This window comes from Delphinapterus leucas, chromosome 8, assembly GCF_059928025.1.
Source record: "Delphinapterus leucas isolate spDelLeu-1000000601 "Yukka" chromosome 8, BTC_Dleu_Yukka2, whole genome shotgun sequence".
In the NCBI taxonomy this organism is placed as follows: Eukaryota; Metazoa; Chordata; class Mammalia; order Artiodactyla; family Monodontidae; genus Delphinapterus; species Delphinapterus leucas.
Genome location: NC_143136.1, coordinates 29,282,098 through 29,301,082, shown reverse-complemented (window position 1 = coordinate 29,301,082; position 18,985 = coordinate 29,282,098). Strand labels below are relative to the sequence as shown.

The 18,985-nt window shown below is 40.8% G+C and overlaps 1 protein-coding gene across 12 annotated transcripts in view; it reads right to left on the bottom strand.

The window, feature by feature from the left end:
- The window catches only part of KLF7 (KLF transcription factor 7), a 116,749-nt gene that overhangs the window by 41,032 nt on the left and 56,732 nt on the right, over positions 1–18,985 (bottom strand). The window contains exon 3 of one of the 12 annotated variants that reach the window (XR_016394031.1): positions 7,933–8,074. The exons of 10 other annotated variants lie outside the window; for them this stretch is intronic. Coding sequence is in view for 1 of the 2 variants with exons in the window: in XM_089916464.1 (XP_089772590.1) it covers positions 8,611–8,666 (56 nt within the window). In the remaining variant the exon portion in view is untranslated. Of the gene's footprint in view, positions 1–7,932; positions 8,667–18,985 lie in introns of those variants that run through there. One more of the 12 variants, XM_089916464.1, reaches the window with a different exon arrangement.

Genomic DNA, 18,985 nt, shown 5'->3' with positions numbered 1-18,985 from the left:
GACTCACAATCAGGAGACCTGGGTTCTAGTCTTTACTCTTACTACTTAACTATTGGGTCTTAGACAGTTACATACTCTTCGAGTCTCACTTTCCTCCTTTGCAAAATGGGGCTAACCCCTCTCTTTTTTTTTTTAATTAACATCTTTATTGAAGTACAATTGCTTTAAAAAGTTGTGTTAGTTTCTGCTGTGTAACAAAGTTAATCAGTTATATGTATACATATATCCCCATATCCCCTCCCTCTCACCCTCCCTATCCCACCCCTCTAGGTGGTCACAAAGCACAGAGCTGATCTCCCTGTGTTATGCAGCTGCTTCCCACCAGCTATCTATCTTACATTTGGTAGTGTATATATGTCAATGCTACTCTTTCACTTCGTCCCAGCTTACCCTTCCCCCTTGCCATGTCCTCAAGTCCATTCTCTACCTCTGCGTCTTTACTCCTGTCCTGCCCCTAGGTTCTTCAGAACCTTTTCTTTTTTCTTTTTTTTTTAGATTCCATATATATGTGTTAGCATAAGGTATTTGTTTTTCTCTTTCTGACTTACTTCACTCGTATGACACACTCTAGGTCCATCCCCCTCACTACAAATAACTCAGTTTTGTTTCTTTTTATGACCAAATAATATTCTACTGTATATATGTGCCACATCTTCTTTATCCATTCATCTATCAATGGACACTTAGGTTGCTTCCATGTCCTGGCTATTGTAAATAGTAATGCAATGAACACTGTGGTACATGTCTCTTTTTGAATTATGGTTTTCTCAGGGTATATGCCCAGTAGTGGGATTGCTGGGTCATATGGTAGTTCTGTTTTTAGTTTTTTAATGAACCTCCATAGTGGCTATATCAATTTACATTCCCACCAACAGTGCAAGAGAGTTCCCTTTCTCCATACCATCTCCATCATTTATTATTTGTATATTTTTTGATGATGGCCATTCTGACCAGTGTGAGGTGATACCTCATTGTAGTTTTGATTTGCATTTCTGTAATGATTAGTGATGCTGAGCATCCTTTCATGTGTTTGTTGGCAATCTGTATATCTTCTTTGGAGAAATGTCTATTTAGGTCTTCTGTGCATTTCTGGATTGGGTTGTTTATATTGAGCTGCATGAGCTGATTGTATATTTTGGAGATTAATCCTTTGTCAGTTGCTTCATTTGAAAATATTTTCTCCCATTCTGAGGGTTGTCTTTTCGTCTTGTTTATGGTTTCCTTTGCTGTGCAAAAGCTTTTAAGTTTCATTAGGTCCCATTTGTTTTATTTCCATTTCTCTAAGAGGTGGGTCAAAAAGGATCTTGCTGTGATTTATGTCACAGAGTGTTCTGCCTATGTTTTCCTTTAAGAGTTTTATAGTGTCTGGCCTTACATTTAGGTCTTTAATCCATTTGGAGTTTACTTTTGTGTACGGTGTTAGGAAGTGCCCTAATTTCATTCTTTTACATGTATCTGTCCAGTTTTCCCAGCACCACTTATTGAAGAGGCTGTCTCTTCTCCATTGTATATTCTTGCCTCCTTTGTCAAAGATAAGGTGACCATATGTATGTGGGTTTATCTCTGGGCTTTCTAGCCTGTTCCATTGATCTCTATTTCTGTTTCTGTGCTACTACCATACTGTCTTGATTACTGTAGCTTTGTAGTATAGTCTGAAGTTTGGGACCCTCATTCCCCCAGCTCCGTTTGCCTTTCTCAAGATTGCTTTGGCTATTTGGAGTCTTTTGTGTTTCCATACACATTGTAAAATTTTTTGTTCTAGTTCTGTGAAAAATGCCATTGGTAGCTTGATAGGGGTTGCACTGAATCTGTAGATAGCTTTGGGTAGTAGAGTCACTTTCACAATGTTGATTCTTCCAATCCAAGAACATGGTATATCTCTCCATCTGTTTGTATCATCTTTAATTTCTTTCATCAGTGTCTTATAGTTTTCTGCATACAAGTCTTTTGTCTCCTTAGGAAGGTTTATTCCTAGATATTTTATTCTTTTTGTTGCAGTGGTAGATGGGATTGTTAATTTCCCTTTCAGATTTTTCGTTGTTAGTGTATAGGAATGCAAGACATTTCTGTGCATTTAATTTGAATCCTGCTACTTTACCAAATTCATTGATTAGCTCTAGTAGTTTTCTGGTAGCATCTTGAGGATTCTCTATGTATAGTATCATGTCATCTGCAAACAGTGACAGTTTTACTTCTTCTTTTCCGATTTGGACTTTATTTCTTTTTTTTTATTTCTTTTTCTCCTCTGATTGCTATGGCTAAAACTTCCAAAACTATGTTGAATAATAGTGGTGAGAGTGGGCAACCTTGTCTTGTTCCTGATCTCAGAGGAAACTGTTTCAGTTTTTCACCATTGAGAATGATGTTGGCTGTGGGTTTATCATACATGGTCTTTATTATGTTGAGGTGGGTTCCTTCTATGCTCACTTTCTAGAGAGTTTTTATCATAAATGGGTGTTGAATTTTGTTGAAAGCTTTTTCTGCATCTATTGAGAACATACAGTTTTTATCCTTCAATTTCTTAATATGGTGTATCACATTGATTGATTTGCGTATATTGAAGAATCCTTGCATTCCTGGGATAAACCCCACTTGATCACGGTGTATGATCCTTTTGATGTGCTGTTGGATTCTGTTTGCTAGTATTTTGTTGAGGATTTTTGCATCTCTATTCATCAGTGATATTGGTCTGTAATTTTTTTGTGTGACATCTTTGGTTTTGGTATCAGGGTGATGGTGGCCTTGTAGAATGAGTTTGGGAGTGTTTCTCCCTCTGCTACATTTTGGAAGAGTTTGGGAAGGATGGGTGTTAGCTCTTCTCTAAATGTTTGACAGAATTCACCTGTGACGCCATCTGGTCCTGGGCTTTTGTTTGTTGGAATATTTTAAATCACAGTTTTAATTTCAGTGCTTGTCTGAAACTTCAGTCTGTTGATATTTCCTATTTCTTCCTGGTTCAGTCTTGGAAGGTTGTACCTTTCTAAGAATTTGTCCATTTCTTCCAGGTTGTCCATTTTATTGGCTTAGCATTGCTTGTAGTAGTCTTTCATGATCCTTTGTGTTCTGCAGTGTCCATTGTTACTTCTTTTTCATTTCTAAACCTGTTGAGTCTTCTCCCTTTTTTTCTTGATGAGTTTGGCTAATGGTTTATCAATTTTGTTTACCTTCTCTGAGAACGAGCTTTTAGTTTTATTAATCATAGCTATTGTTTCCTTCATTTCTTTTTCATTTATTTCTGATGTGATCTTTATGATTTCTTCTGCTAGCTCTGGTGTTTTTTTGTTCTTCTTTCTCTAATTGCATTAGGTGTAAGGTTAGGTTGTTTGAGGTGTTTCTTGTTTCTTGAGGTAGGATTGAATTGCTATAAACTTCCCGCTTACGGCTTCCCTGGTGGCGCAGTGGTTGAGAGTCTGCCTATTGATGCAGGGGACATGGGTTCGAGCCCTGGTCTGGGAGGATCCCACATGCCATGGAGCAACTGGGCCCGTGAGCCACAACTACTGAGCCTGGGCGTCTGGAGCCTGTGCTCCGCAACAAGAGGCCGCGATAGTGAGAGGCCCGCACACTGCGATGAAGAGTGGCCCCCACTCGCCGCAACTGGAGAAAGCCCTCGCACCGAAACGAAGACCCCACACCGCCAAAAATAAATAAATTAATTAATTAATTAAACTTCCCTCTTAGAACTGCCTTTGCTGCATCCCATAGGTTTTGGGTTGTCGTGTTTTCATTGTCATTTGTTTCTAGGTATTTTTTGATTTCCTCTTTGATTTCTTCAGTGATCTCTTGGTTATTTAGTAGTGTATTGTTTATCCTCCATGTCTTTGTATTTTTTTACAGATTTTTTCCTGTAATTGATATCTAGTCTCATGGCATTGTTGTCGGAAAAGATACTTGATATGAGTTCAATTTTCTTAAATTTACCAAGGCTTGATTTGTGACCCAAGGTATGCTCTATCTTGGAGAATGTTCCATGAGCACTTGAGAAGAAAGTGTATTCTGTTCTTTTTACTTGGAATGTCCTATAAATATCAATTAAGCCCATCTTGTTTAAAGTGTCATTTAAAGCTTGTGTTTCCTTATTTATTTTCATTTTGGATGATCTGTACATTGGTGAAAGTGGGGTGTTCAAGTCCCCTACTCTGATTGTGTTACTGTCGATTTCCCCTTTTATGGCTGTTAGCATTTGCCTTATGTATTGAGGTGCTCCTATGTTGGGTGCATAAATATTTACAATTGTTATATCTTCTTCTTGGATCGATCCCTTGATCATTATGTAGTGTCCTTCTTTGTCTCTTGTAATAGTCTTTATTTTAAAGTCTATTTTATCTGTTATGAGTATTGCTACTCCAGCTTTCTTTTGATTTCCATTTGCATATAATACCTTTTTCCACCCCCTTACTTTCAGTCTGTATGTGTCCCTAGGTCTGAAGTTGGTCTCTTGTAGACAGCAAATATATGGGTCTGTTTTTGCATCCATTCAGCCAGTCTGTATCATTTGGTTGGAGCATTTACTCCATTTATATTTAAGGTAATTATCAATATCTATGTTTGTATTACCATTGTCTTAACTGTTTTGGGTTTGTTATTGTAGGTCTTTTTCTTCTCTTGTGTTTCCTGCCTAGAGATGTTCCTTTATCATTTGTTGTAAAGCTGATTTTGTGTTGCTGAATTCTCTTAACTTTTGCTTGTCTATAAAGGTTTTAATTTCTCCATCGAATCTGAATGAAATCCTTCCCGGGTAGAGTAATCTCAGTTGTAGGTTTTTCCCGTTCATCACTTTAAATATGTTCTACCACTGCCTTCTGACTTGCAGAGTTTCTGCTGAAAGATCATCTGTTAACCATATGGTGTTTCCCTTGTATGTTATTTGTTGCTTTTCCCTTTCTTCTTTTAATATTTTTTCTTTGAATTTAATTTTTGATAGTTTGATTAATATGTGTCTTGGCGTGTTTCTCCTTGGATTTATCCTGTGTGGGACCCTCTGCACTTCCTGGACTTGACTATTTCCTTTCCCATGTTAGGGAAGTTTTCAACTATAATCTCTTCAAATATTTTCTCAGACCCTTTCTGTTTCTCTTCTTCTTCTGGGACCCCTATAATTCAAATGTTGGTGTGTTTAATGTTGTCACAGAGGTCTCTGAGACTGTCCTCAATTCTTTTCATTCTTTTTTCTTTATTCTGCTCTGTGGCAATTATTTCCACTAGTTTATCTTCCAGGTCACTTATCCGTTCTTCTGCTTCAGTTATTCTGCTATTGATTTCTTCTAGAGTATTTTATATTTCATTTATTGTGTTGTTCATCATTGTTTGCTCTTTAGCTCTTCTAGGTCCTTGTTAAATGTTTCTTGTATTTTCTCCATTCTGTTTCCGAGATTTTGGATCATCTTTACTATCATTACTCTGAATTCTTTTTCAGGTAGACTGCCTATTTCCTCTTCCTTTGTTTGGTCTGGTGGATTTTTACCTTGCTCCTTCATATGCTGCATATTTCTCTGTTTCCTCATTCTGTTTAACTTACTATGTTTGAGGACTCCTTTTTGCAGGCTGCAGGTTCATAGTGCCTTTTCTTTTTCGTGTGTGTCCCCAGTGGGTGAGGTTGGTTCAGTGGCTTGTGTAGGCTTCCTGGTAGTGGGGACTGGTGCCTGTGTTCTGGTGGGTGGGGCTGTATCTTGTCCTTGTGGTGGGCAGGGCCGTGTCCAGAGGTGTGTTTTGGGGTGTCTGTGACCTTATTATGGTTTAGGCAGCCTCTCAGCTGATAGGTGGGGTTGTGTTCCCGTCTTGCTAGTTGTTTGGCATGGGGTGTCCAGCACTGGAGCTTGCTGGTCGTTGGGTGGAGCTGGGTCTTAGTGTTGAGACAAAGATCTCTGGGAGAGCTCTCACTGACTGATATTATGTGGGGCCAGGAGTTTTCTGGTGGTCCATGTGCTGGACTCAGCCCTCTCCTCAGAGGCTCAGGGCTGACACCTGGCCAGAGCACCAAGTCCCTGACAGCCACACAGCTCAGAAGAAAAGGAAGAGAGAAAAAACAAAAAAGAAGAAAGAGAAAAGCAAACAGACAGAACCCTAGGACAAATGGTAAAAGCAAACCTATACAGATAAAATCACAAAAAGAAGCATAAACATACACACTTACAAAAAGAGAAAAAGGAAAAAAAAGAACAAACATATATATATATATATATATATATATATATATATATATATATATATATATATATAAGGAAGAGAGCAACCAAACCAATAAACAAATCCACCAATGATAATAAGTACTAAATACCATACTAAGATAAACATAAAACCAGAAACAAATGGGGCTAATCTCTTCTTTGATGTTGGCCTCACAGGACTCTTATGAAGTATGAAGAGAGATGATGGCTGGGCAAGTGCTTTTTATTACGTAAGCAAACTTATTATTAAAATATTCCCAACAAACATCCTTCTTTATGCAAGGTGGCTCATATCAACACCCAGTGGCTGGATGTACCTTCTTGGTGAACAAATGGTCTGCAATCACCTGTTTCTAGCTAATGTGGTTAGAGATCAGTGTATGGTGTTAGGAGCAGACCACCTCCTGGTGGTCTGAATGATCAGAGATGTCACCCTAAGCCCCAACTTCTCAACTTGCACTGTGTGACTGATTAGAAACACAAAGGGTTTGAACCAAACAGCGCAACTTTTTTTTTTGTGTGTGGTAAGCGGGCCTCTCACTGTTGTGGCCTCTCCCACTGCAGAGCACAGGCTCCGGACGCGCAGGCTCAGCGGCCATGGCTCACGGGCCTAGCCGCTCCATGGCATGTGGGATCTTCCCGGACCGGGGCACGAACCCGTGACCCCTGCATCTGCAGGCGGACTCTTAACCACTGCGCCACCAGGGAAGCCCCAGCGCAACTTTTTAAATAGAAAAATAGCTCATAGTCCATGTACCACTAAATACGGTATACATCTCACCATGCCACACATCTCATCCACTAAAATATGTCTGCTTTTTCTGTTGGATACACGGATGGCAGAATCAAATGTCTCTATTTTCCTTCCTCACGTAGATATACATATAGCAGAAACCAAGTGAGAGAGAAAAACACAAAACATTATACACAAACAGACAATAAATGCATCTTTCCCGAGAAAACATCCTGCATGATCATCCTGAGCCAAGACTTGTGGCTCAATTCCATCAATCCTCAATTGATGATGATATTTTATAAATCCTGGGGAAACAGGGTACTGGCTAATATTTATCCAGCAGTCATTATGGGCTGGCACTGCAGCACTCTAAGGGCTTCAAGGCTATTCTCTCCTTTAATCCTCTCAACAGCCCTATTAGGTACATGCTATCATCCTCCCGCATTTTATAGATGAGAAACTGAGGGTCAGAGAAATTAAGCCACTCCCCAAGTTCACCAGCTTACGAGTGGTACAACCAAGATTTAAACCCAGGAAGGCTCACCTTCAGAGTCCACATAATTAACCCTTATCTCACTCTGCCTCTTATTTAAATGCCAACAATAAAAATAAATGTTCATATTCCTTTTGGAAATATTTTCTGATAAAATAAATCTTTCAACTGGAAAGAATACCAGAACTCTTTAGAGGCACGCATACAGTAGCTGTTGTAACTTTTAAAAAATGAATAAGTGAAGGAATATTATCCACGGAGACTAGAAGCCAGGGATGTGAACTACCCCTCACTCACCCCTGTCAGGTCCCACAGTCTCATCTTTAGCTCATATAATGGTACTACCCACTACAGGACCTCTGTGTGGGGTAGGCAGGCAAAGGTGATACCACATATCAACTTTACCAGTGGTTTTCCATTTAATTCCCTTCACTTTCTCAAAAAAGCATCAGTTTAGCCTGACACAGCCCTAGATAAACCAAAATGGAAACCCCTGAGGCCAACAGAAAAGCAATGGCTTCATTCTTTACCCATACCTCCGACTGCCTGAAAGCTCTGCAGGTCCAAAGGTAGACTGAAGATGGCTCTGTGTTGGGCTGTTTCCTCAAACTCCTACCTCTCTGCCACATCCTCTCCCACACCTAGCCCAGAAGCCCAAAGAGGAGGATCTGGTGTGTCCTGCAGGGAGGGGAGAAACACAATGGGACTGGAGGAATCGGTAAGGGGCCAGACTGCTGGGTCCAATCTGGAAGCCACTAGTCCCATGTGCCTCCCGAGCATTTGAAATGTGAGCAATCTGAATATAGCTGTGCTCTAAGTGTAAAATACATGCTGGATATCAAAGACTTACTATGGAAAAAAATGTAAAGTAGTTCATTAATAAATGTTAATATTGATTACATGTTGAAATTATTTTAAAGTCTAGTATTAAAATTAATTAATTAGTATAACTAATTACTTTTAAAACAAAGCTGCCAGGATATGTATATATAAACACACATGTGGCTTGTATTACATATTTCTATTGGACAGTCATCTTACACACCACACGTAAGGATTTGGACATTATCCTAAGAACAATGGCAGCTACTGTGAGCTTTTAAGCGGAGGCATACCACGATCAGATTTGAATCTTTAAAATATCACCCTGGCTACAAAACGGAGAATGGGCTGCAGAGGGAAATAAGCTGATGTGGCAGACTCTCTAGGAGGCTCTACAACCATCTGGGAGAGAGGAGACTGTGGCTGGAACATGGACGCGGCATTGCTCCTAGCAGCAGAGAAGGAGAGAAGTGAACAAAATACAAAACATAGTTAGAAAGTAATGCCCAAAAGTTACAGAAAATGAATGAATAAGGGGGAAACAAAAGGTTGTGTACAGGGATGACTCCCAAGGTTCTACTATGAATAGAGTGGGTGGGCCATTCAGTATCCACTCTCTAGTAATTATACATCCAAGTAAAAATAGCCCATCAAGTTATCCCGGGGTCGCAGTATCCTGCCTGCATTAAGTTCTTCTGCAGGAGTCATGAATCATGGATGCTCTGAGTACTCTGGAACTAGCATATGCTATTCCAAAGTGCTTTCCTTCTGAAGAGCTCCCAGAACAAGTAACTCAAGATTCTGCCAAGACAAGAATCACTTTGGAAAGCTGTTGGAAACGATGATGTTTATTGCTGCTACGATCAGGAAATGGGCTGAAAGCACAGCCAATGGGATGGGCTGTGGTGGAAGCTGGGTGGGGTCTTTGCTCCTATGCCCCTTCCTGGCTTCTCTCCTAGAAAATTCCAGCAGAATACTGCAGGAGAACCGACTTTGGAATCAGATCTTGACTTAAAGTCAGCTTAGCTCCTTATTAGCTGGGTATCCCTGGGCTCTTCTAGGCCCCTATTTTTCCTCCCTGTGATGGGAAAATCACCACCCACCTTGGGAGGATTCAGGGCAGGGACACAGGTACAGCACCAGCAAGCAGCCTGATTAGCACAGCAGTGCCTCAGACCGGGGCTGAGGCCTCCCCTCCTTCAACCCACTCAACATCCGTCTTCCAGAAAGGGACAGGCAGCAGGTGTGCGTGAACCTCCTAATCTTCACCTGTCTCACCTCTCACAGGTGAAAGCATGACACCATCTCAAGAGAAGCTGGGCAGGGTGTTTTCGGCATTAACCTCACGGAGAACCCAGCACCGAGCCGAGACTGCCAGGGCAGGGGACAGACACTCCTTGCAGGGCAAGCATTATCATGAATAATTAAGGCAAAGCTCTGCTTATCAAAATAAATGAACAAAGGATGCCTCCGACACGGCAGCCACTTTTTTTTGGTTGTTTTAGGAGACCATTTTTTCTCAGTTACCCCGCTCCTTCCAATTTGATCATCTTCAGAGGCCTCCCTGTCAATTTGGGTTAATTAGCAAGCTTCTCCTCCATATAAAGCTGCGGCCATAAATCACAAATATGAGTGTGTGTGAAATTATATAGCATGGGGCCCAGTGTAATAATAAACACATTTATATTTCATAACTGCTGTTTACTCCACACTCAAGCCGGCTCACTGCCCGGACCCCAGCGGCCGGCAGGCACCCACACCCGCCCCGTGGGCAGCGCGCTGGCTTCACGTGCCGGCCTCAGACCTGCGATCTGCCGGCTCCTCTCTGCGCCGTGGTGGGCAAGGAATCATACCTGCTCACGGCCCAGTGTGCTGCACAGCGGAGACACAAATGAGCAGGTGACCTTTCAAGCCGCGTCAAAATGGGCCCTTGACCCCGAGACCTCAAAACTTCAGCAGTTTCACTGTCTGAATCAGCCAAGTGAAAAGACCCATGTTTGCACAATATGATTGTGTGTTTACACAAAGATTTAACGCCTCAATAGAGCAAAAGCTGTTCAGTTAATTTTAATTATTGCTTTATTCTTCTCACAACAGATTTTTTAAAAAAATGTTTAATAGTGAACTCATTGTAATTGATCCCATAAACTTTGTGCCTCTGGTCCTTCTAACTCGTGCGATGACACTAGTGGGAAAGATGCATGAAAGGTTTTCCTTAGTTGAAAGGATTATTTCCAGTCCCTGCCATTGCTTACTTAACATTCTTTGTGGAAAAGATGGACACCAAGGAAAACCACGGGAAAAACTTCAAGATCTGACTGTGGGAGGGGGGAAAAGACACACATCGGTTAGAAAGCGTTCTAATGCTTAGCAGCAAATTCTAAGCAAGCAAGAAGCTCATATCAAATGAGGATGAGGGCCCTGCCAGTTCTAATGATTTGTTATGATTATTTCTTTGGCAGGTAGAATAAATAAAAGGGGGAAGTAAATATGAGGATGCACAGGAACCCAAGATCAGACAAAATTAAATCTACAGGCAAACAATCCTCAAAAAGTAGAGCCCTCAGGGGTCATGTGTGCTGTTCCTTCCACCTTCCAGAAATTTGGCTTTTGGTGTTAAAACCTTTTCTTTCTTCAGCTCTCCGGAAGACAATGCAAGTGTTTGTCACTCAGAGGTTCCTATAGATCCTTTTGGCAGAATGCTAGAAAGCAGCTATTCTTCACCACGTGCTTTTGTGAATACAGAGGGAAGATGGCTGCACACAGCAGCAGAATCTTCACCTGAGTTTGGGATCTTTGCCCACTACGGGATTTTTAATTACTGTATTGATCAAGTGTTTTTCTCCTTAAGACGTTTAACACGTCCATAAACATCCTCCAAAAAGTGGGGCAAAAGAGGGATAAACAGAATTACTTTTTAACTCTGTAATTATCATACAAATAAATATAAAAGCACAAATTATTTGTTCAAACTCCCCAAGCAAAGCTCTGGTATACCTAAGACAGCAACGAGTAACCTACACACCAAGATCCATCCATCCACAGCTTCTCCCACCTCTTCTCTAAGGCACTCCATTTGTATTTTCCAGTTTAGTAAGGAAAGAGGACTAAGGTGCAATCTTGTAAGGGGTCAGGAGAAGTTTTCATTTATTATTTCTCTCCATACATTTTCTAAAATATGCAAATGCGCTAGTACTGAGCTATCACTTAAAGAATCAATGCCTTGCACTTGTTGGCATCTTCAAAGCTTTCTTTCTTAAAATAGAAAAAAAAAAAACCAAGATTAAAGATTCTTAAATTCAATCTAAATAGAATATAGGAATAGATAAGACAAACTTTCAGTTCTCTTAGCTATTCTAAACTTGTCATACTGGATATATAACAACTCACCTGTTACTTAGCATACGTGTGAGATAAGGATGGCAAAAGTTAAGCCATTTATTTTGCTGAACCATAAACACAACTAAACTCATTTATATTCTGTTTGAATTTAGCCCCATCCCTGCAAAAATAACTGATTTCCAAAGGACAAACAGAATGGGGTATGCTTTAGAGTTCATCACAGAAAAATCATTCTCAGAGCATTAGTCTCCTCATCTATAAAATGGGAATAATGAGAACATTTACCTGACAGGTAAGTGAGGGTTAAATAAAATGAGGTACGTAAAAGCACTTGGTGAGCTATGACAACCTATACAAGTGATATCTTATTGCTTACTTCCTTGGATAAAGCAATAATGTGTTAAGCAGCCATCCAGGCTTGGTCCCCAACTGCCTTCTCATTTCCAAAGCCAGTCTGAGTAGGAATGCCTCAGCCTACCCTTTCTTTAGTACATCTGCTCTGGGGAGCTGACTAAATAACCATTGCCTCTTCAGGTCATCAAGATAAATATTACTAATTCCCTACTGTACCTAAAACTAAGGTCCGATAACAACTGTGATCCAAAACATGGCACTTACCATGACCCCAGGAGGCCAGCCCACTAATCGCAATCTCTCCAAGTGGCAAGGGATAAGCTAATCTGTGTGAAAGACACAGATGTCACGTCCTCCCTATAGCCACATTCACATGTATGAGAGGAATAATGTCAGCAGTATTATCTCCAAACAGCAAGGACAATGCCACACAATTATAATAGCATATTGTCCATTGTATCTGGGGATGACATGTCTGACAATGTTATTTTCTATGCATGTGAATGCAGCTGAAAGGGCCAATGCATAATTCACATCTCCTGACAAAATGCAAGCATGAAGTATGTGTCCATTAGATAATGCCACTTAAAATCCTTTTACGTGAGGTAGCACCTTTCTCCCTGGGAACTCAAAATGCTTCACGGTACTTTCCTCACGATGCTGGTGTGAACCAGACAGTGAACGATAGCAAATGCACTGAGGTAGCACATACCAGTATAATACAGTTTTCCCAATAAAAGGTCCATTTTCTGACTGAAAATATTTATTCTCAGCCTTATTTCTGCCCTAACAGTCAACTTTCTCTTTGATAATAAGGAAACAATTGTTACAATTTGGCGAGACTGCTGTACGTGAGAGGACGGGTAGAAAATGATTGTTAGTGCCTGGTCAGCTGGACCCATTTCCTGGCTAAAAGCCTCTCTACCACCTACCAGCCTGGCAGCCCATGTGATTCAAATCCCTGCCTCAGCAAAATCTCAAATTATTACAGGTCAGGAGCCTTCAGCAAGAGGGGAGGGGATGTCGCTTGTGAGGAGCTACAATAATGAATGTTAATTCTAGAAAGCTAGGCATCGGGTAGAGGTGAAGAGATTTCCCTATATCATGAGGGGGGGAACAGCACATCTTCTGAGACCCAAAAGAAATAATACATTATACAGTAGTTATATTCTGTCAATTTTTAAAAGAGCACAAAAGGGAAGGCAAGACCTAGCTGTAGTCTTAAAAGGATGAGGAAATATTTTGCAAGCAGTGCAGAGGAACCCAAAGAGAAGGAGCAAAGGACAGCTAAGGTTGCGTTAGGCCAGGGTTTCTCAATCTCGGTCCTGTGGACGCTTGGGCCCCATGAGTCTCCTTTGTGGAGGCCGTCCTGTGCACTGCAGTGCGTTTACCAGCATTCCTGCCCTCCACGTACCAGATGCCAGTAGCAATCCCCCTCCAAGATGTGACAACCCAAAGTGTCTCCATACATTGCCAAATGCCCCGAGGGGGAAAATGGGCCCAAGTTGAGAATCAGAGCATTAGGCAACTAATGATCTCACATTTGGGGAGTGCAGCTGGGCTAAAAGGTTTACTCTCACACATAATGGGCAGCCTCTTCAGCCACTGAGAGGAGGTCCCAATACCCACCCCCACCCCAACAGTCATGAGACTTTCATGTTCCTGCCGGAACCTCATTAGCTTCTCAAGTTCTTGGAGGGTCAGGGAAGGCCCGCCGAGTGGATCAGCTCCCGTGGTGAGCAGGCAGCCATGTGAGGCTGTGCACACAGGGTGGCCAGCTGAAGGGTGGAGGAGGGCTGAATCCAGCTCTGCTGCTCAAGCACAGGCCACGTCTGCCCACGGAAGGTGCACCTTTTTCTGATTCACACAAAAGCATGATATGGGTTAGCAGCAGCCCTACTGGGCAGCTAGCAGCCATCAGATTCCTCTTTTCCAGGTTCATCAACTGATGTACCTCATACAAGGGGTTGCAACGCTGCGTGCAGATGAGAATTAGCAAAGCAGGTTTTTTTGTGACTGAGGAGAATCGAAAGTTTGAAGCAGCTACATGGAACATCTCCTTTCCTCAACCCCCAAAGCATGCTTGCACTCCCACTATTGCTTTCAATATGGAGCCATGCGAAGAATAAAGATCTGCCTGCCTGAAGAGCAGGAAGAGAGGAAGCTAGGAAGTGGGTCCCGGTGTTTGTTTATGGCTAGGGCTAATCATGACTGCTTCAGTCTTCCAAGACCTCTGTCTTGGTTTCTCAGGTCTTACCAGAGCCAGAATGCAGATACATCCAATCCACAGGTGAAGAGGAACGGACAAAAACAGCCAGGACTTCCTTGGACTTTTCCTCCATAACCTGCTTCAGTTGACTGCAGATGACCCATAATATTTCGGAATGATTAACAATGGTCCTTTTAATAGAGACAGCAGAAATAATACTACACCTGCTCTGTAGTTATCCTCTGATAATAAGGTTTTCTTTTGCAGTTCGATCGCTACTAACAGCTAGCTGGTTTCCTTAAGATCTATGGAACACTGCACTATTCTCTCCATCATCCTAGCCTAGTTTGAGGCCTTCTACCTATTTTAAGGATACTTTAAACAGAAATGATTCCATAGAGCCTGATCTGATCTACTAGCGGCAGGGCTGTTGCTCAGAATAGAGCTTCTCCTTCTTCACTTTCAATAGAGGAGGGTAGATCTCATTAGTATGGGAAGCCAGCACTAGCCATTAGCGTTGAGTAAGAGTTGCCTCTGCTAACTATTTCTGTGCACAGTCACACAACATGCTCTGAGTTTTCTCAATAAAACAGCTCCTTCCCAGGGGGATGAAGTTGCCTCTTCAAGGGGCCTCAATTTACATATACTTTCTCAACCATTTAAAGTGAAACCTCCTTGAAGCATCATTTCACTTCTGAAGAATCTTCCTCCCCATACTTCCAGGGAGAATTTCAATAATGATGAAATGGAAGCCTCTACTTAGATAGGAAATAAAAATGATATGGAAAGTAATTACACTTTTTAAAAAAAAAAATCACAAAACTGATTTTAGGTTTACTTTGCACCACATTTGTTTGTTTGCTATAAGGAAAGAAAAATAAGGTGTGCAAACATGCTTATTTCTATGTAAATGCAAAGTATCACCAAAGAGTACTTAGGACATGCACTGTGCACATCAGAGGAATGAAATCCATAATGGAAAGGCATGGGTCTAGAAGCTTCCCTTTACTCTTTCTTAATGAATAAAACAGTTGGGAAAATCCCATAGTTGCTTTTAGTCCATTTGATTTCTTACTTTATACTCTATGATATCAAGAAGAATGGCTACAAAGGAATTTGGTCCAGTTAAGAGATAAAGTGGTACTCTCCTTAAGATGTTAAAGATGCTGCTTTGTTATTAAGTTAGAAATGTTCATGTTTGCACAAATTCTATTAGTGCCCATATCAACTATAGATGTGTAATAATTTGCCCATTCTTTCTTAAGAAGATCAGATCCATCATTGAAGTAATAAGTCTTCAAACGTCTTGTTTCTTTTAAACTATATTCAAAAGGTAAGCAGAGAGAAGAAAGACTTCAAGATTCTAATGTGTTTTCATAGCTAAAGGATTTAGTTGAGAAAGCAGGCTGAAGGGACGCAGGTGCCAGACATTGTGTAGAATTTGCACTTATGCTCCATTAATTGCCAGCATATCTTCCTTTCCCTTTTTCCTCCCCTCCCCCCATTAAATCCCTTTGGAAAACAGCAGAGCAGCAGGCCCAGACTGGTACCCAGCAGCAACACCAGGAGCAGAAGTAGCCAATTAGCCTCCAGAATACAAAGAGGGGGAAAAAAATTGATGCAGTTACCTAGCAACCAGAAAGAGCAGAAACAGCTGTGTAGCAGGCCCAGGCTGGTACCCAGGCAGAAACAGGATAGCCAATTAGCACACTGTATTTAATGCTGATGTGGTTTCCTAGTAACAGGCTGTACAAGTCTGTCTGTTGCATTTTCTCCCTCCCTTCCTCACATTTTCCTCAATCATGCACAGTATTACTATTTGCCCTAATTACTGTTTCTCCACTGCTTCAAGCAGCCATTATTTTGTCCCCAGAGAAATTGGAAGAACTCAGAAAAAAATCTTCTGTAATGACAGTATTTAGTTTCAAATTCAGATTAGCTGTAAGCCTTGAGACACTAAACAACAACAACAAAGAACGAAAAAAACAAAAAGCCAGCAAATCGCCTTCTGCTTAAGTTTATAAGTAGCCTATGGTACCTTTTCTTCATGCTAATATTCACATGTGAGTGAAACAAGAAACATTTAATAATGCATACCGTCATTCTGCCATACACTACATTTTCGAATAGGTTGAATCCTCTGTGTATTTGAATTTATTCATATTGATTTTCTGACACTCTCTCCTGAACACTGGGAACATAAAATGTCTTATTACCTATATCAGAGAAGGGAGATGTATCTTTTGTTGTTCTTTTTAAAATACTGATACTATGTCCAATAGGCTCATGACCAATTGAGAATTCTGTATGAGGGATCATTATTTCCTTTCTACAGTAGAAGTTGAGTACAGGTGAAGAGTGTGTGAATACCAGAGTAAGGGGATTCAAACGCCATGTTGTAAGTTCATAATCACAGTAATGAATTCCAGTGAGGTGATATTAAACCTCATGAACATACAAAATGAAGACAGAAAACATTTAAACATGACTATCGTGCAGCTATTCTAAAATATTTCCAATTGCACACTGCCCATCTTATATACTAGAATAGGTACTGGCGTCAACCTTTTTCTTAGGTTCTAGTCATCAGGGCACAGATTATATAATTTCACATTTTTAGGGCATCCTTTAGACTCCTAGAACCTGTCTCATTTTAACAGTACCTTCAATATTGGAACAATTTATCATCCTTCTTACAAAATTCCCCTGCTATGAAAACTCCCAGGGCTCCAGAAGAAGACATTAGACACCATAACACACTTCACTGGGCAATACTCTTCCACGAAGGAAAAGGACCTTCTCCATTGAAGATGGCTTCTGGCTTCCTGCCCACAACAAAAGGATTGATGGCTTTTATCAACTTTAGCTCACCTAGTGGAATGGTTGAAACTATTGTATCCCAACAGATTTGGGATTTTTAGAATTTTTACATTGTTTGCTTGAAAACAGTATGCATGATACTGTTTTACTTTACTGAGTTCCATAAATTAAATGTCAATTACAGTAATGGAAAGAGGATACATTCTGAAGACAAAAACAACAAAAGAAGTCTAAAGTATATGCTTGCTGACACCAGATGAGTGGCTTATCATATAAAATGAGTTTTAAATTGTAAGTGCATTTTTATTTTGCAAATAAAATAAAAGGATTCTAACCTGACTGCAGGTAACTTTTGAAGGGAAGAAAAGGAAAAGATGCAAAGTCCAAAAAGGAAGAAAGTCTGCCAAGTAGGCCTGGTTTAAGACAAAGCTGGACCTAGGATCCATAAGGAATTAGTAATGGGGTGCCCTGGTCTTCCATCCCCCAAAACTTATTGGCTTCCATCCTGGGTCAGTCTCCAACTCACCTACCTCAATAAGCACAGATAATAGAGGAGGAGGCAAGGTGAACATAAATATGGGACAGACCACAGAAAGCATATTCTCTCTGCAGACACCCTTAAATAATTTAAGTAGGTTGACTTCCATTATATAAGTTAGTCAGGTCCTAACACTGGCAACCAAATATGGAGACACTGCAGGAATGGGGGGTGACTCTGTCACTGGTTGGCCAAATAGCCGGCACATTAAAAAGTCACTAACTTTTGTTTATTTTGAATGGTCTTCCTTCTATTAACATTTAGCTTAATAACTGTCCTGTCAATATATTACTTTAAAAAATGGCTGAAAAGAAGTTACTCTTAGAAAATGTAGAAAATCCATCAGCAGGGAAAGGGGAAAGAGTGGGAGGTGGAGAATGCTGCTCCAGCTTCCAACACGCCCCCATCTTGACTCCCTACTTGCTTGCAGATTCCTGAAATTCCATTGAGTCTCCTATAACTAAAGATTCAAAACATAATAAAAGATTTCAGTGTTTTATACTGGTTGATGGATATGTAATCCACCAATCAATAGTGTCCAGATCCTTTCTGAGGTAATGAAGGGTAAAGGAAGGCTAAAAAGGCAGGAAGTGACTCAATATAGGAAAGCATCAAGTATAAGATTCTTTGGTGGGGCATGAAGAAGGAAGGAACTGAGATTTTTAGAAAACAAATTTGCCGCCATCCAGTTCGCCTCCATTAGACTGGGGACAAATTGAAACGGCCTGGCTTAAAGGGCCATGCTCTCTCCATTTGGTAGCTGATGGCCTGGCTTTGAGTCCCATTACACATATATCCATAGTAGGCTGGATTCCCAAAGAGTTCCATTTGCTTACCAGAATTAACTTCTTTCTATGAAAAGTTTGTTTCCTCATGATCCATATTCAAGGTTTCAACTACAATTTCTACAAAATTCAAACTGAATATTTTTCAAAGAAAGGCACATCATTTTACAAATACTTTTTCATCTGTCCTTGTATTTCAACTAATTTTTTCAAAAGGATTATTCCAAAGCTGAAAAAAAAAAAAGGTTTTGGTTTTGGTTTTATTACACATGACTTTCTTGAACTCCCCTTTGTTTCCTGACTCAAACAGAATCACTCCATTACTATTTCAACTTCAAGAGACATAAAAAAACTATTGCCGGGGTCTTCCCTGGTGGCGCAGTGGTTGAGAGTCCGCCTGCTGATGCAGGGGACGCGGGTTCGTGCCCCGGTCCGGGAAGATCCTACATGACGCAGAGCGGCTGGGCCCGTGAGCCATGGCCGCTGAGCCTGCGCATCCGGAGCCTGTGCTCCGCAACGGGAGAGGCCACAACAGTGAGAGGCCCGCGTACTGCAAAAAAAAAAAAAAAAAAACTATTGCCTACCACCAATTAATTCATACAATATTATCTTTGCCTGCACTCTTTACAAAGCTCCGTTTAACTTTCCTCCAACCTCCCAACATAATATATACAGGATAACCATAATGATCATGGTTATTAATATTCTTACTGTATTAG